Source organism: Prionailurus viverrinus, chromosome D1 (assembly GCF_022837055.1).
Source record: "Prionailurus viverrinus isolate Anna chromosome D1, UM_Priviv_1.0, whole genome shotgun sequence".
Classification (NCBI taxonomy): domain Eukaryota; kingdom Metazoa; phylum Chordata; class Mammalia; order Carnivora; family Felidae; genus Prionailurus; species Prionailurus viverrinus.
The window spans coordinates 109,249,268-109,274,654 of NC_062570.1; the positions used below are offsets into that span (position 1 = coordinate 109,249,268).

Genomic DNA, 25,387 nt, shown 5'->3' on the forward strand with positions numbered 1-25,387 from the left:
CATGAAAATGGATGAGGTTACCTCATATGGATAGGGAAGAAGGCCCAGGTCTTAATTCTATGGTACTCCAGTATTTCATAATTGAATAAAACTAGAGGAGCTAGGGAATGGGAACAGAGGCAACAACCAGGGAGGTAGGGGAGGATTAGGAAGAGTATGGGATTACAGAAGTGGAGAGAGGAGTACTCTGAGGAGGAGGTGTGGAAACTGGCTAATTCTGCCAAGCTCGAATAAGGAAAAAAGTAACCCTGGATTTGGCAACACGGAGACAGCTGGTGATCTGACGAAAGCTGTGTAGCCGAGTGACGGGAAGGAGCAATTGGAGGGAAGAGCAGAGGAAGCAGTGGTGAGGCGTGGAGGCAGCGTGAGAGGAAATGTCTGAGAAGTTTGGCTGCAAAGGGGAGTGGGGCATTTGGAACCAAGGGTCAGCTCTTTAAAGACGGGAAGCACTCAAGCATGTTTATACGCAGACACAGCAGGAAGAGGTTGAAGATGGGGGGCAGAAGAAGCGAAGTTCAGAAGGGAGGGATAGCGATCCAGAACCCAGGTGAAGGGACGGACCCTTGTCAGAACCACACAGTGAAGAAGATGAGGAGAGACACAGGCTCATCCATAGACATGAAGATCGCAAGAAGAGGGATTTCTTTCTGAATGCTTCCAGTTTCTCAACAAAAATGGTGCTGAGGACTTCAGCTGAGGTGGGGACAAGAGAAGAAGATAAATGGTTGTTTTAGAAAAGTGAGAAACTGTCTTAAAACTCCTAGAAGAAAATAGGAGTTAAATAGGTGATGGAAATTAAGGAAGGAGTGCACCTGTGATGGGCACAGGGTGTTGTATAAACTGTTGAGTCACCGTATTGTACACCGGAAACGAATATAACACTGTTATGTTAATTAACTAGAATTAAGATAAAAGCTTATTTTTTTAATATTTATAGAACATTTACATCGACATTTATAGAATACTCCACACAGCAACAGCAGAATACACATTCTTTTCAAGTACGTGTGGAACATTCACCAAGATAAATCAAAAGATAAACAAAACAGGAGTAAATCTTTGTGATCCTGGGTTAGGCAATGATTTCTCAACCAAAAGCACAAGTGACAAAAGAAAAAAACAGATAAGCTGGGACTGTATCAAAATTAAAAACCTTTGTTCTATGAACAGTACCAAGAAAGTGGCAAGAAAACTCACAAAATGAAAGAATACATTTGCAAATTATGTATCTGATAAGGTATTTGTGTCCAGAATATGGTAGGAATAAAGAATTATAACTCAATAATTAAAAAATAGCCCAACCAAAAAATAAAGGATCTGAATAGACATTACTCCAAAGATATACACATGGCCAAAAATCACATAAAAAGATGCTACACACATCACTAGTCATTAGGGAAATACAAACCAAAACCACAACGAACCCACTAGGACAGCTATAATAAAGAATACAGTAACAAATACTGGCAAGGATGTGGAGAAATTGGAACCCTCAAACATTCCTGGTGGGAAGGAAGAATGGCACAGCCACTATGGAAAACAGTTTGGCGGTTCCTCAAAAAGTTAAACATAGAGTTATTATATGACCCGACAATTCCACTCAAGAGAAATAAAAACATATGACAACACAAAAATTTGAGTACACCAATATTTACAGAAGCATAATTCATAATAGCCAAAAAGTGGAAACAATCCAAATGTCCATCAACTGATGAGCAGATGAATAAAATGCAGTATATACCCACACAACGTAATTATTGTTTGGCAATAAAAAGAAGTGAAGTTCTTAATGCTACCTGCTACGAACTGGCTCAAACTTGAAAACATTAGGCTAAGTGAAAGACGCCAATTACAAGAGAGCACATATTGCATGATTCCACTTATGTAACACATCCAGTATAAGCAAATCTAGAGAGACAGACAGTAGATTAGTTGTTTAGGGCTGTAGTGGTGGGAGATGGGAAACGAATGCTAATGAGTATGGGGTTTCTTTCTTGTGGGGGGGGGACTAAAATGTTCTAAAATTGGATAGTGATAAACATATAGTTGTACACTTTTTAAAATTAAATTTAAAAAATTAATGTTTGTTTATATTTGAGAGTGAGAGAGACTGTGTGTGAGTGGGGGAGGAGCAGAAAGAGACTGAGACAGGATGCGAAGCAGGCTCCAGGCTTGCAGCTGTTAACACAGACCCTGATGCAGGGCTCGAACCTACGAACTGTGAGATCATGACCTGAGCTGAAGTCAGATGCTTAACCAACTGAACCAGCCAGGTGGCCCTAGTTATCCTCTTTAAATGGATGGATTGTATAGTATTGGAATTATACCTCATTAAGGGTGTTAAAAAAAAAAAAACAAACACAAGACAAATCCACAATTACAGTTTAGGATTTCAACGCCCCTCTCTCAATAATTGGTAGAACAAGTAGACAGAAAATCAAAAAAACCCAGAAGACTTAAACACTATTAACCAATTTGATCTTCTGGCCATTTATAGAACACTCCACACAACAGCAGAATATATATTCTTTTCAAGTACATGTGGAACATTCACCAAGATAAACCAAACCCTGGATCATGAAACAGTCCCAATACATTTCAAAGGGTTCAAGTCACCTTTATGTTTTCTGACTACAAGGTAATTATATTAGAAATGATAACAAAAGATATTGGTAAAGAAAGATATTGGGGGAATCTCAAATATTTGTAAACAACACACTTCTAAACAACCCATGAATCAAAGAAATCAACGGGGAAATTAGAAGTATTCTGAACTGAATGAAAATCAAAACTTGTGGGATCCAACTAAAGTAATACATAGTATAAAAGTGCCTATGTTAGAAAAGAAGAAAGATGACAAATCAGTGATCTCAGCTGCAGTCTCAAAAAACTAGAAAAAGGACAACCTGAACCAAGTAAACAGAAGAAAGGAAATAATAAAAATCAGAACAGACATCAATTAAACAGGTAACAGAAAAACAACAGAGAAAATTAATGAAAGTAAAGACTTTGAGACTATCAATAAAACAGATAAAACTTTATCTAGATTGATCAAGAAAAGGTGAAAGGGGGCGCCTGGGTGGCTCAGTCAGTTCAGTGTCTGATTCTTGATTTCGGGTCAAGTCATGATCTCAGGGTTCAAGGGATCAGGCCCTACACTGTCATGACAGCACAGAGCCTGCTGAGGATTTTTTCTGTCCCATGCATATGTTCTGTTTCTCTCAAAATAAATACACTTAAGAAAAGGAATGGAATGGAATGGAATGGAATGGAATGGAATGGAAAGGAAAGGAAAGGAAAGGAAAGGAAAGGAAAGGAAAGGAAAGGAATAGAAAAGGTAAAAATGTACAAAAAGTGCCAATACCAAGAATAAGAGGTGACATCACTACAGATTCTACAGACATTAAAAGGATAATAAAGGAATATTATGAACAACAGTATGCCAGTAAATTAGATAACTTAAAGTGGACAAATTCTTCCACAGACACAAACTACCAAAGTTCACTCAGAAAATAAAATGACTAGTTCTATACCTACTAAAGAAATAAAACACAAATAAATAAAATGCTTCCCACACAGAAAATTCTAGGTCCAGATGCATCACTGGGGAATTCTGCCAAACATTATCAAGAAATAATACCAATTCCACGCAGAATTTTCCAGAGAAATGAGGAGAAGGTAATGTTTTCCAACACATTTTATAAGGCCAGCACTGCCTAGACTCCAAAACTATACAGAGACATTACAAGAAAACGACAGAGCAATAATATTGCTCATGAGCATAGATGCAAAAATTTCTTAACACAGTTTTAGCAAATCAAACCCAACAATATATAAAAAGAATACACTAAGACCAAGTGGGATTTATCAGGAACATGCAAGACTGGTTTAACATTCATAGTCATTCAATAGAATTCACCACATTGATAAACTAAAACTAAGTAAGAATACCATATGACCATCTCAAAAGATACAGAAAAGGCAATTAAGGAAATCCAATATCCTCTCTGATAAAACCTTTCTACAAGATTTCAACAACCTTTCAAGTAGCTGCAAACTACTGTCATAGAAGGGAATTTCCTCAACTTGATAAAGGGAATCTATAAGAAACCTAGAGCTAACATATTTCATAAGAAGAGGCAAGAATGTTCTTTCTCACTTCTTCTATGGAACACTGTATTAGAGGTTCTAGCCAGTATAGTAAGTCAAAAAAAAAGAAGTAAAAGGCATTCAACTCGGAAAAGAATTAAAACTACCATTCACAGATGGCATATAGCCTATTTAGAAAATTTGATGCAATTTACAAAAAGCTGCTAGAATAAGTGAGTTTAACAAATCTGCAAAATATAGAGTCAATATACAAAATCAACTATATTTCCATGTATATTTCCATGTAAATACATGTATTTCCATGTATTAACCAGAAATTGAGCTAAAACTTCTACTTTAAATAGCATGAAAATATAAAATACTTAAATATAAACCTGACAAAAGAGGTAGTCAAAATGCTCTACCACTGAGCTATACCCCATGACAAATCTGACAAAAGATGTATTAAGATCCATACACTGAAATATTTAACGTTGTTGAGAGGAACTAATGAAGACCTAAATTAATGGAAAATGATCCTGTTTTCGTGGGTTAAAAAACTCAAAATTGCTAAACTCTTCATTGTCCCCAAGTTTATCTATAACTCGATAGAATTGCAATCAAAATTCTAGAAGGTATTTTTGTAGTTATGGACAAAGCGATACTAAAATTCCTATGGAAAGTCAAAGGACCTAGAAAGGCCAAACTGACTATGAAAAAGAACAAAGTTGGAAGATTAACACTATCTGATTTCAAGACTCTATAAAACTATCATTATCAAGATGGTGTAGCAATGACTTTGAGACAAGAGGAATGGAATGGTATACAAAGTCCAGAAATAGACCGAGGCGTATATGAACAAATTATTTTTTGACAAAGTTGCAAAATCAATCAGTGGAGAATTTTCAACAAATAGTGTTGCACATAGATGCCCATATGCAAAAAACTCCAAACTTTGATCAGTATCTCACGATATGCAAAAATTAATAGAAAAAGATCAGACTTAAATGTAAAATCTAGTCCATATAACTACTAGAAGAAAACTTTGGTTTAGGAAAGACTTCTTATATATAACAATAAACATATGACATATAATAGAAAAAATTATAAATAGTACTTCACCAAAATTAAAAATTTCTGCTTTTTCTTTTAAAGTTTATTTTGAGAGAGACAGAGCGAGCGAGCGAGCGAGCAAGCAGGGGAGGGCAGAAAGAAAGGGAAAGAGAATCTCAAGTAGGCTCTGTGCTGTTAGCACAAAGCCCAACGTGGGAAAATTTCACCAACTGGGAGATCATGACCTGAGCCGAAATCAAGAGTTGGACACTTAACTGAGCCACCCAGGCACCCTTTTTTTTAAAAGTTTATTCTGCTATTTTTGAAAGACGTTAAAAGAATAAAAGCCACACACTAGAAAGTATTTGCAAAGTATATATCTGACTTCTATCTAAACAACTTGCATCCAGAATAGGTATATATAAATTTTCTCAAAAGCAAACAAAACAATATAAACCAGTCAAAAATGTGGACAGATCTTTCATCAAAGAAGATACATGGATGGCAAGTAAACGCATGAAACAATGCCCAACACCATTAGTCATTAGGGAAATGCAAATTAAAACTACAATGAGATCCCACTAAGCACCTAGTGGAATGTCTACCCAAGACAGAGAATGAGAAATAGGACTCACTCTTCCTTCTCCCTCATTCCCTACATCCAATGCCTGACAAGGTCTACCTTCTTGAATCTATCCACAGTGGAGTAAGATCTTAATTGAGAGCCAATGGACTAACAAAGTGCTACTTTAGTCCTCTATCTTACAGACACAGAATGAAGCTCTGGCTGGCCTTTTCCAAAAGTCCTAAAGAATAGTGACCTAAGCCAGTTTAATAGGTACTGGAAAAATGAAAGCCAAAAGTTCTCAAAAGTGCAAAGTCACTGTTTCCTTACTTTTCAGGCTACAACTTTAATATAACATTACCTAACATTTATTTTCATTTGAAAAATTCTTAATTTTTTTCTAGTTGTCTCTACTTGAAAGTCTTGTGCTGTATGAATTATGCTTTTTATTTCAATACATAATATTTCAATACATAATACAACCTCTTTAAAAATTTCTATTTTTGATCTAAAGGTTTTTTATTTTTAACGTTTATTCATTTTTGAGAGACAGAGAGAGACAGGACATGAGCAGGGAAGGGGCAGAGAGAGGGAGACACAGAATGTGAAACAGGCTCCAGGCTCTGAGCTGTCAGCACAGAGCCCGACGCGGGGCTCGAACTCACGAACTGCGAGATCCTGACCTGAGCTGAAGTCGGACACTCAACTGACTGAGCCACCCAGGCACCCCTGATCTAAAGTTTTTTAAAACTAATTTATTCTTCTCTATGAGAGCGTGCATGCATGCACACACATGAACAGGGCAGGGGCAGAGAGAAAGAGAACCCCAAGTAGGCTCACATTGTCAACACAGAACCCGACACAGGGCTCGAACTCACGAACCGTGAGATCATGACCTGAGCCAAAATCAAGAGTCAGACACTTAACCAACTGAGACACACAGGTGCCTCAATACAACCTCTTTTTATAACTGTAAATATATTAACTTCACTGCTCAGTTATCTTAATTATTTTACTAACGGCAGTTGAAGCATTTGACAAAGAATGCCTGAATTCATCAAGGATGTTTATATTTGGGTAGAATTATGAGTGAATCCTTCCTTTAACTTACCAAATATTCTGTAATGTGACCATATTATTTTACTTTAAAAACCTAAAAGAATGGGGGCTCCTGGGTGACTCAATTAGTTGAGCGTCCAAATCGGTTCAGGTCACAATCTCACAGTTCATGAGTCAGGCCCTGCATCGGGCTCTGTGCTGAGAACTCAGCCTGGAGCTTGCTTTGGATTCTGTGTCTCCCTCTCTCTCTTCCCCCTCCCACTTGTGCTCTCTCTCAAAAATAAATTTAAAATTTTTTTGAAAAATTAAAAAAAATAAAACACAAAAGGATGTCTATTGCTCGCACATATTAAGGATGCCAGCTGCAGTACCCCCCTTACACCAAAAGAGGGCACTAACACACCCAATGGTTAGCTCAAGGCTAAGGAAAAAGAAACTTGGTACCTGTCCATCCAAGTGAGAACAGCAAACCTTGTTGAGTCCCTACCTATTGATTTTTATTACTCAATTTGGGAAAAGCTCTTGGTTTGATTAACTTCAGCCATTCCCAAAGGTCAACTGACTTCGATCTACCCTCCAAAGTATACACCTTAGAAGAAAGGCTGTTGAAATGCTTATTCTGAAAAGGAGTAAATGGTTAAGAAATTTTAAGTTTTAGCAGTTAATCAGCTTTAACTTCATTTTGAAGAATAAACCTCCTTGGGGTGCCTGGGTGGCTCAATGGTTAAGCATCTGGCTTTGGCTCAGGTCATGATCTCATGTCATGGTTCATGAGTTTGAATCCCCGTGTTGGGCTCTGTCCTGATGGCTTAGAGCCTGGAGCCTGCTTTGGATTCTGTGTCTCCCTCTCTCTCTGCCCCTACCCTGCTCACATTCTCTCTCTCAAAAATAAATAAATATTAAAAAAAATAAATAAACCTCCAACTCAAGAATCTGTACAACTCTTCCTATGTTCCATGCATTAGTTTTTCGAAATTTGTAAGTATGTATCTCTAAGCAAACTGAAATGTGGCTGAAAGAAAAAAAAAATAAGCGAGGCTTTATGACCACAAGTGGGAAACTGTACATTAATAAAAGGGAAACAGGTAATTAAGCTTTTGGTATGAACAATTATTGATGTAAAGAAAAATGCAAAGATATGTTCACACTGATTATTTTATCTTACATTAATAGCTCACAATAATAAATGAAGCCACTTTTTGAGTTGCAAAAGGCAGCAGATTCAAATTTTGTGACTGCTAAAATGGGTTAATAGTCTGCCCTGCTACAGATTTACCCTTAACCAAAGACATTCCCTTCCCTTCAAAATGGCACAGAAGGATCACCGAGTAACACAAAACTATTTGTCAAAGACAGACCCAAATGCTTTTGTCCACGAATCTATTTAGCTTGAAGTTCAATGTTTATTTTTCTTTTGATATAAAATTTATGCCGAAATACATAACACATTCACTGATTTTGGAGACATGCATACACCTAATTAACTCCATCAAGCTACAGAACATTATCATCACTCCAGAAAGTTTCCTCATGTTTCTTTGCAGCCAACATCCCAAGATGTAACAAGTGCTCTGATTCTTTTTCCTACATAGACCAGTTTGCTTGTTCTATAATTACACCTAAATGGAATCATGCAGTATGACTTTTTTTGCACTGTTTCTCTCACTTGGCATAATTTCGGAGATTCATCCATATTGCCGCAAGTATCAAAAGATAACTAGCTGTATCACAGGTTATCTACTCCCTTGTTGATGGACCACTAGCTATTTCCAGTTTTGAGCTATGGTGAATAAAATTGTTATGAACATAACAAGTTTTTGTATGAATATATTTGTATTTCTCTACAGGGGAGTTACAAGCTCATAGGGTAGCTGCACGTTTAGGGTCGCTAAGAAACTGACCAACTTTCTCCAAAGTATTTGTACATTCTTACCAATAATTTATGAGCGTCTCAGTTGTTCCAAATCCTTGCCAACATTAGGTGTTGTCAGTCTTTAGTTTCAGCCACTCAGGTGAATGTGCAATGATATCTTATTTTAATTATGTGAAGACTCCCACGTTGAACACATTTTTATTGGATTATTGGTCATTTGTACATCTTCTTTTGTGAAATGCCAGAATCTTTTCTAGTCAGTTTTTTTTTATAATGTTTGTCCTTTCATTGTTAAAATATAGTAGTATTTTCTAGATACTAATCCTTTATGAGACACATGTTTTTTAATACTTTCTCCCAGTCAATGGTTTGCCTATTAGTGGCATCTTTTAATGTGCAAGTTTTAATTTTGAAGTTTAATTTATCGAGTTTTTATTTTACGGCTAGTGCATTGTATGGTGCAATAAACTTATGCCTAAACCCCCAAGTCATGAAGATATTTTATGCTTTCTTTTAAAAGTTTTATTGTTTTAAAAAAAAGTTTTACTGTTTTAGTTTCTATGTTCAAGTCTCTGATCCATTTTAATTTTTCGTGTCATGTGAAGTAGGGATTGTGGTAGACAGAATGCTAAGATGGCTCCCGAGACTCTTGCCCATTGGTGTATATGTCCTGTATATATGTCCTGCATATGTCCCAATGTGAGCATAACCTGTAAATAGGACGGGATAGTAGTCACTCTTGTGTTTATCTTTCAGTTACATAAGATCTGGTAGTAGACTGGAGAGAAATTCTCCTGAAAACTTTGAAGAAGTAAGCTACCCTGTGATGAGAGGGCCATGAGACCAGGAACTGAGTATGGCTCCCAGCCCCCAGTCAGCAAGCAAGAAAATGGGGATCCGGCCCTACAACCTCCTGAACTCTGCCAACAATCTGTGAAGAGAACTCCAAGTCTCACATAAGATCACAACCCTGTTCACACCTGGTGTTTTCAGAGCACACTTTATTTCAGCTAACCTGTGCCCACATTTGTGATCCATGAAAACTGTGAGATAATAAATTGTTAAGTTCCTAAATTTGCAGCAAATTGTTATTTCTGAATTTTGTTTCTTAGATCTATTTTTTGACTCTTTTGCAAGTACTACATTGTCTTTATTACTGGAGTTTTATAATGTCTTAAAGTGAGTATTCCAAGTCTTCCAACTTTGTTCTTTTTCAAAATTGCTTTGGATTTTCTAGGTTCTGTGTATTTCCATAGACATTTTGGAACGAGTCTATTAATTTCTATAGAAAAAATTCTCCTGGGATTTTGAATTGTATTGAATCCATTGATGAATCTGGGTAGGAATGATATCTAACAACACCGAGGCTTCCATGAACATAGCATGGCCTTCCTGTTAGATAGTTCTTAAGTTTTTCTTTGCAGTTTTGCAGTTTTCAATATAGAGGACTTGCAAATTTTTTTGTTAAATTTATTTCTATCTTATGCTTTTGATGCTATTGTTTTAAAATTTCATTTTCTGGAGATGCTTGGGTGGCTCAGTTGGTTAAGCATCTGATTCTTGATTTTGGCTCAGGTCACGATCTCATGGTTTCATGAGTTCAAGCCCTGCGTCGGGCACTGCACTGACAGCTGGAGCCTGCTTGGGAGTTTCTCTCTTCCTCTCTCTGTGCCTCCCCCACTTGTGCGCGCTCTCTCTCTCAAGGTAAATAAACTTTAAAAAGATTTTAAAACATATGTCGTTTTCTAGTCTCTCTCGGCCCTAGCACCATCTTCTTAGAAACCTCTGTGCCATGAAAGCCAAGTTAGGAAGAAGCAAATGCATAGGCTATAGACTAAAGTGTAAAAGAAAGATGAGGCAGAGGTCCAAGTAAACCACTAGCTTGTGCACCCACAGAAGCTACAGGAGAAGAAAGTCAGAGGCCAGGGATACTGGTACAATTTTTTGGACTGCACGCCTACGTTCTAGAGCTTGATTCAATGGATCTAGAACATCCATCGTCATCTGATCATATCGACCACCTTTGACAGGCCTACCTTGCTCATATAAGAACAGTCCCTTTTGGTCCTTTGCCCTGGACTGATATACTTAATGCCAAAATATCTCAGGACTAATTCTGTTTTCATTTGTGGCTGAATGTAACACACATATAATAAATAATCTCTTCTACTGTCTTAACTGAGGGAAAGAAATTTAAAAAATAAAATTTCATTTCCTGATTATTTGCTGCCAGCACATAACAAATCAAACTGAGTTTTGTGCATTAACCTAATATCCTGTAACCTTGCTAAATCCACTTATTAGTCCTAGTAGTTGTTTTGCAAATTCCTTAGGATTTTCTATGTAAACAATCATGTCAACTGTAAACTAAGACAGTTTGACAACTTATTTTCCAGTCTTCATTCATTTTATTTCTATTTCTTGTCATAATTCAATGGGTAGGATGGACCTCCAGTGTGATGCTGAATACAAAGAGAGTGAGCACTCCTGCCTTATACCCAATCTCAAGGGGAAAGCATTCACTATTTTGGCATTAAGGATGATGTCTGCTGTAGTTTTCAACAGATGTCATTTATTAGACTAAGGAGATTACCTTCTAGTCCTTGTTTGCTGAAAATTTTGATCAGGAAAAGGATGTTGAGGTTTTTCAAATGTCTTTTCTGTATTGACTGAAATAATCATAGTTTTTCTATTATGTTAATGTTCTGAGTTACACTGATTGATTCTCCAATCTTAATACAGGCTTGTATTCCTGGAACAAACTGTACTTAGTCATGGTGTATTAACCTTTTGATACACGGCTAGATTTGATTTGCTAATATTTTAAGAAATTCTCATTTTCTAAAGGACTTCTCATCTTACTATGTTCATGAGGGATATTAGTCTATAATTTTCTTTGCAATGTCTCTGTCCAGTTTTGATATTACTATATACTTGTCTAAGAGTTGGAAAGTGTTCTCTCCTTTTTCCTTAAAAGCTTGAAAAAGTCCCAGTAAAACCTCTGGCCCTGAACTTTTTTTGCATGACAGATTTTTTTTTTTAATTTTTTTTTAACGTTTATTTATTTTTGAGACGGAGACAGACAGAGCATGAACAGGGGAGGGTCAGAGAGAGAGGGAGACACAGAATCTGAAACAGGCTCCAGGCTCTGAGCAGTCAGCACAGAGCCCGACGCGGGGCTCGAACTCATAGACAGCGAGATCGTGACCTGAGCTGAAGTCAGACACTTAACTGACTGAGCCACCCAGGCGCCCCTGCATGACAGATTTTTGATAATGAATTTAATAGAAACTGTGTTAGTTTCAGTAAGTTGTATTTTTCAAAGAGTTTGTCCATTTCATCTAAGTTGATAAATTTCTTGGCCTAAAGCTATTCATAATATTCTATTATCCTCTTAATATCTGTAGGATCTGAAGTGGCGATCCCTTTTTCATGCTTGATATTGGTAATCTGGTTCTGTTCTTTTCTTGATCAGTCAAGAAATTGATTTTGTTGATCTTTTCCAGGAACTAAATTTTGGCTTTGTTAACTTTGTTTTTTATTCCACTGATTTCCACTCTTATTTTTAATATTTTCTTTCTTTTAACTTAAAAAATATTTTTTAATGTTTATTTTTGAGAGAGAGAGAGAGAGAGAGAGAGAGAGAGAGAGAGAGAGAGAGACGGCGCACAAGCAGGGGAGGGGCAGAGACAGAGAGGGAGACACAGAATCTGAAGGAGGCTCCAGGCTCCTCAGCACAGGGCCCAACACAGTGCTCAAACTCATAAACCATGAGATCATGACCTGAACTGAAGTTAGATGCTTAACTGAGACACCTAGGCGCCCCTACTTTGCTCTTTTTTCTAGCTTAAAAAAATTTTTTTTTAAAGATTTTTAAGTAATCTCTATACCCAACACGGGGCTCGAACTCACAACCCCGAGATCAAGAGCTGCGTGCTCTGAGCCAGCCAGCCAGGTGCCCCCTTTTCTAGCTTTTTGAATTGAAAGCTTAAATCACTGAATATAGATATTTTTCTTTTCTAATATCAGCATTGAGAGCTATATATTTCTTTCTGCACTGCACTCCAGAAGTTTGATATACTGTATTTTCACTGTACTTCAGTTTAAAGCACTTAAAATTTTTTCTTGTGATTTCTTTGTTGAGCTATGGATTATGTAAATGTGTCTTGCTTAATTTCTCAATGCTTAGGAATTTTCTTAGGTATCTTATTTTCATTTAAGATTTAATTTCATTATGGTCTTAGAATATATTTTGTATGATTTTCATCTTTTAAGTTCACTGGGTTTTTTTATGGCCTAGCATACTGTCTACATTGGCAAATTTATTTCTTGTCCACTTGCAAAAGACTGTGTATCCTGCCATTGCAGGGTACAGCGTTCTAGAAATATCATCTAGGTCAAAGTGGTTGACTGCAACACTCAGGTCTGTGTGTGTGAGCATAGGTGTGTGCAGGTTGGTCTATCAATTGCTGAGAAAGAGGTATTAAATCTTCCAGGGGTGCCTGGGTGGCTCAGTCAGGTAAGCATCTGATTCTTGATTTTGGCTCAGGCCACGATCTCACGGTTCATGAGACTAAGTCTCACACTAGGCTCCGTGACGACAGCAGTGCCTGCTTGAGATTCTCTCTCCCTCTCTCTCTGCCCCTCCACTGCTCACACGTGTGAGCTCTCAAAATAAACTTAAAAAAAAAAAACAAAACACTTCCAATTATGATTACAGAATTGCCTATTTCTCTTAAGTCTGAAATTTTTGCTTTAAGTATTTTGAAGCTGTTATTAGGTACATACACATTTATGACTGAAGATTTCTTGATACCTTTTATCATGACAACATGTCACTTTTCATTTCTGGTAATACCCTTTGTTGTCTTATGCTTAAATTTTGCATGGTATTCATTTATATATTTTTTGGTATATACGTTTCCATCTGTTTACTTTTTACCTACCTGTGTCTTTAATGTGCAGCTTTCATAGTCAGCACATAGATGGTCTAGCAGTTTTATGTAGTCTGCCATTCTACGGACCGTAGTGTGTAGTCCACTAAACATATTGATATGGTTGCATTAAGTCTCCCATTTTATCACCATTTCCTCTTTTGTCTTTTTTTGCCTTCTCTTTGATTATTTGAAGATTTGATCTATTGGCTTTTCAGCTATGTCTTTGTATTATCATCTTAGTGGTTGTTTCCGAGTATATAATACACAACTTTGACTTTTCAGTCTACTTAAAATTAATACTTACACTTCAAAAAGATGTAGAAATTCTTGCTATAGAAGTTCATATATTCTTTTGTTATAAATTGTTATATGAATAACATTACAATCTCCACACACATTATAATTTCTGCTTTGAAGAGTCCTATATAAATTTTTTTTTAAATGTTATTTATTTTTGAAGGAGAGAGACAGAGCATGAGAGTGGGAGAGGAGCAGAGAGGGAGGGAGACACAGAATTCGAAGCAGGCTCAAGGCTCTAAGCTGTCAGCACAGAGCCCGACACGGGGCTCGAACTCACAAACTGTGAGATCATGACCTGAGCTGAAGTCGGACGCCTGACTGAGCCACCCAGGCACCCCAAGTCCTATATATTTTAAACCAGAGGAAAAACTTTTTTTTTAAGTAAGCTCTACGCCCAATGTGGGGCTTGAACTCACGACCCTAAAGATCAAGAGTTGCATGCTCTATTGACTGAGCCAGCCAGGCACCCCGAAAAATTAAGCCTTTAATATTTTTTCAGGTATTTAGCATTTCTAATGCTCTTTATTCCTTCCTGGAGGTCTGAGTTTCTATCTGGTATCAACTCTAATCTGAAGGATTTCCTTTAGTGTTTCTTATAGTGCACATCTTCTAGTGACAAATTCTTAGTTTTCTTTTATCTAATAATTTAGTCTTTATTTTGCCTTCATTCTTGCAGAGTATTTTTGCTGAATACAGAAATCTGGGTCGACGGTTTTTTCCCTGTTTGACACTTTGGAAGATGTTATTTCAGTCTTCTAGCATTTGTGGTTTCTGGTAAGAAGCTAGCTCTAATTATAACTGCCATTCCCTTTTATATGTCATTCATTGCTCTATAGTTACTTTTAAGATATTCTCATCTTTGGCTTTAGTAATTTGACTATAATACTGTAAAAGAAAGGGTTAACTAAGTAGGCCTCAAATGCTCAAACCCTGTACATGCCAAAGAAAGGTCAGTCTTCAGGACTGGTCCTTGGCTGGCTCCTAGGAGATGAACTCTGAGCCCTTGGACTACTCTGGCTGGTGTTTTTTTGCATGCCTGAGCACTTGAGCCATTGTGTACTAGTGTGACCAGGTGAGTTTATTCTAACAATATGATGTATGGCAAACATCTGGTTTTACTCTGGGGGTCTGAGTAGCTAGGGTCAGCCATGTGGACACTGCATGGCATTCTGGACACCAAGCACTGAGTATAGCTTCCCTTATTGGCAACACTGCACATGCTGTCATATCACTGATGGGAAAATTAAGGGCATCCCTGTGTGACTCCTTTGGCCACCAGGAAGCTTGCACCTGGTTTCTCCTGGACTTCATCCCATGTGCCTTTCTCCTTTGCCAATTCTATGTCCTTTTGCTGCAATGAACTCTTAACTGTAAGTATAACAGCTTCTCAATCCTGAGTCCTTCGAGCAAATCATTGAGCCTGAAGGTGGTCATGGGAACCCCTGACACATGTACAAAGGTATGGTTCTTTTCTTTTTTTTTTTTTTTTTTAATTTTTTTTTTTCAACATTTATTTTTGGGACAGAGAGAGACAGAGCATGAACGGGGGAGGGGCAGAGAGAGAGGGAGACACAGAATCGGAAGCAGGCTCCAGGCTCTGAGCCACCAGCCCAGAGCCTGACGCGGGGCTCGAACTCACGGGCCGAGAGATCGTGACCTGGCTGAAGTCGGACGCTTAACCGACTGCGCCACCCAGGCGCCCCGGTATGGTTCTTTTCTTATCTTAATGTTTCCGCTAAAGCTTCTTTAATCAGTAAATGTGTGTGTGTGTGTGTGTGTGTGTGTGTGTGTGTTTAATGAGGCATTCTTTTGCTATTTTGTCTTCATATATATTCTCACTTCTGTCTCTCATTGTCCTTTCCTTCTGAAACTTCCAATTTTATGAGTTGGATCTTATAATAATTTCCCAAAGGTATCCGAAGCTCAGTAATATATTTTTCTTTCTGTTCTTCAGGTTGGGTAACTTTCTGTTCATCTGTTACCAACTTCACTGACTCTTTCCCTTTGTGATCTCCATTTTGCTGTTAAGGCTACTCAGTGAATTTTGATTTCAGCAGCTGTATTTTACAGTTCTAAAACCTCCACTTGGCTCTTGTATTTTTCTCTATTTCATAATAAGAGCTGCCTTAAAACTCCTGTTTCTAAATTCCAACAAATGAAGTAGTTGTTCATTGTCCTTTTCTTCAGACCGGGTCATATATTCTCAGCTTTTAAAATGTGTAGTTTTGCATTGTATCTTGGACACTGTGAATATTACGTTGTACAGCCTCTGGACTCCGTTATATTCCTCTGGAGAGTGCGGATACTTGTTTCAGTATGCACCTAATTTGGTGCATCAAACTGCAAACTCTTGCCTCTTGGGCACCATCTCCAATCTTAGTTCACTTCTTTTTTCTAGAGCTGAGCTGCCTGTAGTCTTCCAAGCATGTGTGTAGTTCAAGGATTAAATGGAGGTGTATACAGAGAGTATGTACACAGAAGTTTAGGCTCTCACTCTCTGGATCTTTCCTCTCCAGGATTCTTCTTTTTCTTACTTTTCAGTGGTTGAATGGCTGTGGCTGACTCAAATTCTGTCCTCTCGTAAGTTTTCTATGAAAGCTTTATTAGCCAATCTGCTGAGTGTCAACTTCAGCCTGTCATCTGGCTAACAGCAGTAAACATGGAGAACAGATTCCATGTTTTCTCTTCTTGGAAGTGTCAGTCCCTTTTCAGAATCTGCCTGCTTTTGTTCATTTTCCAGGGCCTTCCGATCTTTTTTTTCCTTCCAATTTTGTCCAGAATATATAGTTATATGCAGAAAGATCAGTTCCAGTAAAAGCCTACTTGGCCATACTGCAAGAAAAACCATTGTGATGTTATTTTTTAAAAATTTACTTCAGTTTCACGTGTGTGGGTATACAGATTTTTAAAAATCTTTTTAAAGTTTTGTTTATTTAAGTAATTTCTACACCCAACATGGGGCTTGAACTCATTATCCTCCTGAGATCAAGAGTTGCATCCTCTTCTGAGCCAGCCAGGCACCCAATATAGATTCACTTTTAATCATTATTCTGAATATCTTGTTTTCTAACTTGTGCTTTTCTACTGTAATCATTCCATCATATAACAAAAACTCTACAAAGGTATTCAATAATACAATTTTTATTAATAAATTATGAACATTTGAGGCACCTGGCTGGCTCAGTCAGTAGAGCACACAACTCTTGGTCTCAGGGTTAAGTTCAAGCCCCACATTGGGTGTAGAGATCATGTAAAAAAATAAATAAAATCTTTAAAAAAGTAAATTATGAACATTTTCACATACCAGCAGAAACTCCAGCTCTGATGGCAAACTGACAAGAACTAGAAAAATAATGCACATACCTAGAAGTTAAATTGATGAGCAGCGGCACTCTGACCCTAGAGAAATACTTGTATATGTGTAAAACCAGACAAGTACAAAGATGTTAACTTCAGCACTATCTTTAAAAGTAAAAAATGGAAAATAGCCCAAATACTAATCAAAACGGAAACAACATAGATAATAAGGATTACTACACAGCTGTCAAAATGAATAAACTATTCATTTCTTTGAAATTATATATATTTCAGTATGGAAGGAGTTAAAAAACCCTAATGTCGAATGAAACAAGTTGGATATCAAAGATGGTAATATTAATAAAAGTTTAAAAACACAAACCAATACTACATACACATACATTTAAAGTAAACTGAAAGCATTTATCAGGTCCATGATGGTGGTTGCCTCCAGAGAAGGGAAGAAGGGAGTAAGTGGGACAGGTGGTAATCATGGGTTCCTTCGTTTGGAGGCAATCATGACCATTAACAGTAATGTTAATTAATAGAAGTTAATTCTACATATAGAAATGTGAGTGTATGTCTTTTTGTACTCTCCTATATTTTTCCATTTCTTAAAAAAAAACCTGCAACAACTTCAATGGCTGCATACTTGACTGCACAGATAGGTCATAACATATTCTACCAATCTCTAATTGTTAAGACACTGAGATACCTGCCAATATTCTGAACAGCACTACAAAAAACATCTTTGTAATTGTTTTTGCACGTACAATTTCTTCCCCTTAGAATAAGTTCCTAGAAACATAATTGCTAGCTCAATTCTAGGTCTTTGTTACATATTGCCAAAATGTCTTCCAAAAAAGTCGTAACAACTTACACACACCTATCACCAAAATATATACCTGCCTATTTCCTTGCATTCTTGCCAATCTGGATACTAAAATCCAAAAAACGGTCTTCACTCAATTAGGTGTATGAGCAGGGATTTAAATTTTCCCCAATTAGTTATATCATAGCTCATATCACAGTTATTAAACTCTAATGTTATCATAAAGGGAATGAAATTAGGCTTCATTAGGAGTTTATACACAATGTGTCATAAAACAGCAAAAGAAAAATAAAAAACCATTAATACTTTTCTTTTGCCTATTTTCCCCTCACAGTTTCAGGCAGAACATAATTATAGAATTGGTTTATCTTTTTAAATTTTTTTATTTTTTAGAGAGAGAGAGAGAGCATGCGAAGGGGAACAGGGGCAGAGAGAGAGAGAGAGAGAGAGAGAGAGAGAGAGAGAGAGAGAGAATCATAAGCAGGCTCCACAATGAGACCAACGCGGGGCTTGATCCCATGACCCTGGGATCATGACTGGAGCTGAAATCAAGAGTTGGACATTCAAGTGACTGAGCCACCCAGGTGTCCCGAACTGGTTTAACTTTAAAAGGAAGGCAATTCAGATGGACTACTTAGAACTAGAGACTGATGTATTTTGCTGAAGTAGTTACATTTTAAAGATTTATTCATAAAGTAAGACAATTTAAAAAGATTTTCTGGGAGAGTCTGAGTGGCTCAGTTGGTTGAGCATCTGACTCTTCATTTCAGCTCAGGTTATGATCCCAGGGTCATGGGATTGAGCCCCACTGCTCTGCACCACAGAACCTGCTTCAGAGTCTCTTTCTCCCTCTCTCCCCTCCCCTGCTCTCTCTTTCTCAAAATAAATTAACTTAAAAAAAAAAAAAGAAAAAAATAAAAAGGTTTTCTGTTTTGAAGCCTGCAAAGGAAGACTTTTTAGCGTCTTGATCTAATTATATTGGTTTTTAATTAGCATCTAAATATATCTACTAATCACAGAATTTAGCCAGTGACAAATATCCTAAACCTCCACAGCCCTTTTCACCTCTCACAATAGATTAAATAACTCAGTTAAGAATTAGTAATAATTAGTATTTACACAGTTTGTTATTTACTACAACACTATAAAGGATGGCAAAATAATTATAGCCATATTAACAAAGGAAGATGTTGAACCAGTTAGATGAGCTAAGGTCATGCTAAAGCAGGAATGTGCCAAAATTAGACACCAAAATTCTTGTAGCCTAATTCCCATATGCCTCATCACACAAAAGAATCTATAAGAATTACAACAACAACTCATGAGGAAATCTAGAGTCAGAGAATATTATTTTTATATTTTAACGTTTATTTATTTTTGGGACAGAGAGAGACAGAGCATGAACGGGGGAGGGGCAGAGAGAGGGAGACACAGAATCGGAAACAGGCTCCAGGCTCCGAGCCATCAGCCCAGAGCCCGATGCGGGGCTCGAACCCACGGACTGCGAGATCGTGACCTGGCTGAAGTCGGACGCTTAACCGACTGCGCCACCCAGGCGCCCCATATTATTTTTATATTTTAGAGAAACAGAATCTTAAGCAGGCTCTGCACTGAGTGCAGGGCTCAATCCCACGACCCTGCACGACCCGAGCTGAAATCAAGAGTCAGATGCTCAACTGATGGAGACACCCAGGGGCCCCTACAGTCAGAGAGTATTATTAAAATGATACTGAAGAAAACCTTCAACATTCTCGCATTATAGATAAGGAAACTAAGGCTCCAAAAGGTGACATAACTTCATTGTTCAAAGCCACACTTCTAGATGTTGTAAAGCAACAATGAGAATTCACTCCTTAATCCAAGCTCAGCAATCTTCAATCACTAGAGGATAACAGCTGTCCTTAGCAGTCACTTCAAATTTTTTAGTTTGTGAAACAGTCTCAATGTTTTCACTGATACTGATCAATTCACTCACTAACAATTAATTACCCGGTACCCACCACATGCTAGGTCCTGTACTATGCGGTATTTATTATTTGCTAAGCGCTGCATTACCTGCATTTCCACATTTAATCCCTACAATATTAATATAAGGTAAGCACAATTATCTCTATATTAAAGATTAAAATTTAGAAAGACTAAGTAAACCACCTGTGGTCTTCAGAAAGGAAATATAAAGGAAATGGTGCCCTTCCACTTCAGCAGCCACTGAAGAGCAGCAACCACGTCTCTGCAGACCCCACGGTCATGGGTCTCAACAAGGGCCCCAAGGTGACCAAGAACTTGAGCAAGCCAAAGCACTGCTGGCATGAGCACCCCACCAAGCACATCAAATCAGTGCAAGACAAGATCTGAGAGGTGTGTTTCACTCCTCACGAGAGGCACCCCAGCAAGAGGAGCTGAGCAGGTTCTGGCTGCCACCAGGATAGGAAAGTGGCTGCTAAGGGCTGGGCTTCCTGTCCATTCTGTGCGTAACAAAACCTTTACAGAAGAAGAAGAGGATAAAAGAAAATAGTATAATCACGTTTGTAAGTTTATCCCAACAAAAAAATCTTTTTATTTTAAATATTGTAACTCTATGTATGATTTCATTTGAAAAAAGGGATCTACTGTCAAAGAAGTTTGGACAACCACAGATCCCTATATAGCACCTATGAGTGACCATATAGTCAGTATAGATCTTAGATCAGAAGTTGGGGGTACCTTTTGGAAGGCTTGGAATATCCTTTTTTTCTTACATCTTCTAAGACCCCGGAACAGATAGCATTTGAAGTAACTTAACTGAAGGCTGAGTGTGAGAAAAGTAATCAAATAAACAGAGACAATGGGAAGGGCTTCTAGTACCACATAATAAATGTTGGCCTGAACAATATTAAATAAGGTCCAAAGTAGAAGAATGCATGACTTCTCTTGAGCAATACTCACAAAACAGTACTACAATATAATACTGGTTACCTACTTTCAGAACATAAAATCTCTGTGGTATAAGATCAAATTAATTAAAAGTTTCATTTGCTGTCATTCCCAGCAGGAATTCCTTTATCTTTGATTGCTAAATAGGTTTCACAAGGCCCACAGCAAAAAACCCAAGTGCTAAGCAGTGCAACTGTTATGGAGATTTAAAAATAAGCTTTGGGGGTGCCCGAGTGGCTCAGTTGGTTGAGTAACTGGCTCTTGATTTCAGTTCAGGTCATGATCACAGAGTATGGGATCAAGCCCTGCATCAGGCTCTGTGCTGAGTGTGGGGCCTCCTTGGGATTCTCTCTCTCTCTCCCTCTGCCCCTCTCCCCTGCTTGTGCTTGTTCTCTCTCTAAAATAAAAAAGTTTTAAAAATTATTTAAAAAAAAAATAAGCTTAGTAAATAAATATATGCCTAATGACATCCTTAAATGAGGCAACTGCCCTAGGGCCAACCTATAGGGAAAGGAGAACCTTGAAACAATTGGAGCATAAAAAAATGTTTTAAGGAGAATATTAATTTTAACAAGTGTTCTGATTTGGGAAATATCTGTAGAAGAAAACCAAATCAAGCAACCATGAAAAAAATGTACCTTTCTCCACTATACAATGTGTTTTTATTCTTGCCATAATTTTGGTAATATAAAATCAGAGACTTAGAAAAATGGCATTCTATTAAATAATCAATCACAGCAGAAGTAATCACATGCAGTATTTCTAATGTAAATGATTACCTGAGAAGTCCGTCAGAAGTCTTGCTAGGACTTGCTTGTTTACCACTTCAGTCTTACTAAGGCTCGGTATAATATCTACCCTAGTAGTTTCTGTGACAATTGTGGGCTTCTTGGAAATCCCAAGATCAGATCCAGTGTTAACTTCTGTGTGTTCTAGGACACCATACGCTCTCTGAAGCCAAGAGGATTCTGGAGCACATGTGAAAGTGTGCTCGAGTGTTTCTTCAGGAGGAGATTCTACATCACCCTGTACAGAAGCTGACTTCTCAGTCCTCCTTTCACTCAATTCTTTAAGGGCTTTGATTGTGAGCTCTTCCTGTTCTAAGTCAAGAGATGCCACTGGAGTACCTCGGGCAGGGAAAACACCCAGAATCTCACTTCCATTTGTTTCTTTGCTTTGTTCCATGTGTTCGCTTCTTCGGTCTTTAATTTCAGAACCACCTGACTCACTTTCATGCAAGACTTCCACAGCAAGACTTGTTTTAAAGTCCCTAGTCTTCTCTGATGTTGCGTCAAAGGCATTCCCTTCACCTTTACCTATGATTCCTTTCTCTCTGGTTTCTGTAAAGGCCGCTATCAGGTCCTCTGGGGAAGAATCATCTACATCTTCAACATTTTTTTCATGTAATGACTCCAAATAGGCAGAGGCTGTCACATTTAGTGAGAATTCTGTCTCATGAAGAACACCTGCAGATCCAGCTGAAGGATGTGTTGGGTTCTCAGTTGCAACATGTTTTTCAGCAGCAGCTTCACTCATACCACCTGACTGCTGCACACCTTCTGACATGATCTTCAGATCACGTACTTGTGAACATGCTGCCTCACCCACTGGACTCCTTTCGGGAATATCAGGCTGAACGTGTGCTGCCTCAGGGTCACTGACTGGCCCTTCAAAGGTTTCACATGTTTTGTTTTCCCTATTGCAATTGAAAGCCTCTTCGATTTCTCTTTCATCTCTTTTTACAATAGCACTTGGAATGGAAACAGGTTTTTCAGCCTGAATTTTTTTACCTTCAAATGAAACACTGGTTGTGATGTCCTCTATTACTGTGTCATCAGACTCACCAGAACTATCAGCTTCTGTCACTTCTCCTAACACAGCGCTCTGCCAGTTCATTTCATCTTTCAGGTGGCCATCAGGTAAAACCACTTTCACAGTGGCCACTCCAGAACCCCGAGAGACACCTTTGTCAAATGGAGATCCAGGGAACTCTGCAACTGTGTTATCTTGTTTCTGCGCATGGCCTCCCACACCTTTGATACTGACTTCCTTTGTGGAATTGAGACAATCCGGTACAGGTTTGTCAATGTTAGCATTTTCTTGTGGGAGGGATTCCTGTGCCCAATCACCTGCTGATTTAGTGATGGGAGTGTTCCCATTAATAGAACGTATAGGAATTTTCTGGTGAGTGTTAGTTTTAAGATTTACAACTGGGATTTCTGATTTATATTCACTCATGTCAAGTCCTGTGGTTTTTGTGATGTAGTCAGACTTACAGCTCTCTTCTTTTGCTTGGGGAACCAAATCCCAAGTCAGTATTTCATTAGTAAAGTTATGCATATCATTCACACATCTAGACACTTCTTCCAGTGCTGCGGTTGTGTGTGAAAACTGTCTAGTGAGCAATGCAGAGGTTGGGTAACGCCCTGCCTCTTTACTTCTCAGTGGAAATACTTTGTCATTAGACTCTAAAATGTCTGCAGATGTTTCTTTATCAGTGTTCATTGCCCAGCTACCAAAATCATTTGTGCTCTCCTTATATACATCTTTAAATTCTTTGTCAAATGCTTCTTTGTCAATAATTACTTCAAATGGTGACTCAGGGGAATCCTTTTCAATAATACCACCTCCTGAAACTTCAGATGGGGACAAGGAATATTTACAAATGCCTTCTGCCTTAGACTGCTGGGTCAGTGGTTTCTGAGCTGTCAGCAAAGTGAACTTGTCATCAGCATCCAATTCAGTTTTACCGTCTGTACTTGGTACCTCGTTTGGGTTCTTGGACTCTTGATCTTTATTTATTTGCTGTTCCAGTAGACTCATTTCCTTTGAGAGAAAAGCAGGACGATCTGGGAAATTGGCCGGAATGAAAGGACGGTTACACTGAACAACTTCTGCCACAGAATCTGGGGAGTATGCTAGGTCTCTACTGGTCTCTTGAGGCTTTTCCATCTTTTTCACATCTAGGAGAGCCAAGGAGTCTTTTCCTTCTTTGGCTAAAATAGGCTGGCTGCCTGACACTTTGCTTTTTTCTCCGTGTAGTATTGTAAGGTCATTGTTATGCATTTCAGAAGATGAAAAAGAGGAAGTCATAATTTCTGAAGGTGGCTCACCAGAGCAAAGAGAGCTCAATCCCTCTATGGTCAGAATTTGAAAGAAAAAAGTTTGTTTACCAGGCACAATTACACATTAACTACTCAGGCCAAGCAGCATGCTTTTCATTTGTCAAGTTACATATATATACACACAGGATGTATATATACATATACACATACACGCACACAACACACGTAAATATGTAACAAGTACCAACAGTAATCCTATAAAACATGCATAAAATTGCCAACAGTCAAACAGAAAAGCTGTATCATGCTACAAATTGCAAATGACAAAATTTCATGACATATTTTTCAGTCTACTTTTTCCATTGTAAACGCAAAGGATAAAGAAGTATAAAAAGATTGGAAAGTCTGGGAAGGTTCCTTCCTTTGTTTTTTTGGTAGAGCTACTCAATGTAATCCATATAAAACAACTCACTATTATGAAGCACTAATATGCTCTCATCTGTAAGCTGCATATTTCAGTACACACAGCTTCTACAAATCCACTGTTACAGTCCAACAATTTGAGATGGAAAAAAAAAAGCGACTACAGTTCTTTTGATTCTCAGGAGACATAGCAGATTCCTCCCAGGTCTAAGAATCAGACTAGAATTATTGTATTCTATCCTAGGGAAGATTGGCCTCAGGTACAGATGGCCTCCTTAAAAAAAAATTTTTTTTTTAATGTTTATTTACTGTTGAGAGAGAGACCGAGAGAGACAGAGAGACAGAGAGAGAGACAGGGAGAGCGTGAGCAGGGGAGGGACAGAGAGAGAGAGAGACTACAGAATCTGAAGCAGGCTCTAGGTTCTGAGCTATCAGCACACAGCCCTACGCGGGACTCAAACTCACAAACTGTGATCGTGACCTGAGCCTAAGTTGGACAATTAACTGACTGAGCACCCAAGAGCCCCAGATGGCCTCATTCATTTTAAACTAAAGAGTACGAAAAGGATGGCTGACTTCAAAATCTCTTGCATCAACTTGCCAATTTAACCAACACTGAACTGTGTGAATCAGTGAGGTTTGTCTTTTGGTTAGGAAGAATTAACTCCAGAAATCCTTTTAAAACAGAAAATATCCTTCTGAAAGTAATACATTAAGTCTTATCAGTTCTTAATACCACAGTAGCCAGTGATTTATCACATTGTTTTCCAACTTTCCAATCTAGGAAGTTTTTTACTTGAGAAAAGATCAAAACAACGATCCCAAGGGCAGGTGCTGTCTTTCGTGCATGTTGTTACCTCTGCAGCTGGAACAAAAGTAGGTCTTAAATAAATAGTTCCAAATGAGTGAATCAAAGATTCAGTTTGGTCAGATGAGAGCTAAGCAGGTCCAGGACAGCAACACCTTGAGTGTGAATGAGTA

At 38.0% G+C, this 25,387-nt stretch overlaps 1 protein-coding gene across 2 annotated transcripts in view; it reads right to left on the bottom strand.

Annotated features, from left to right (window-relative positions):
* The window catches only part of RTN3 (reticulon 3), a 61,758-nt gene that overhangs the window by 14,708 nt on the left and 21,663 nt on the right, over positions 1-25,387 (bottom strand). The window contains exon 2 of one of the 2 annotated variants that reach the window (XM_047877138.1): positions 21,698-23,782. The exons of the other annotated variant lie outside the window; for it this stretch is intronic. Coding sequence (XP_047733094.1) covers positions 21,698-23,782 — 2,085 coding nt within the window. The remainder of the gene's footprint in view (positions 1-21,697; positions 23,783-25,387) is intronic. 2 annotated transcript variants of the gene reach the window in all.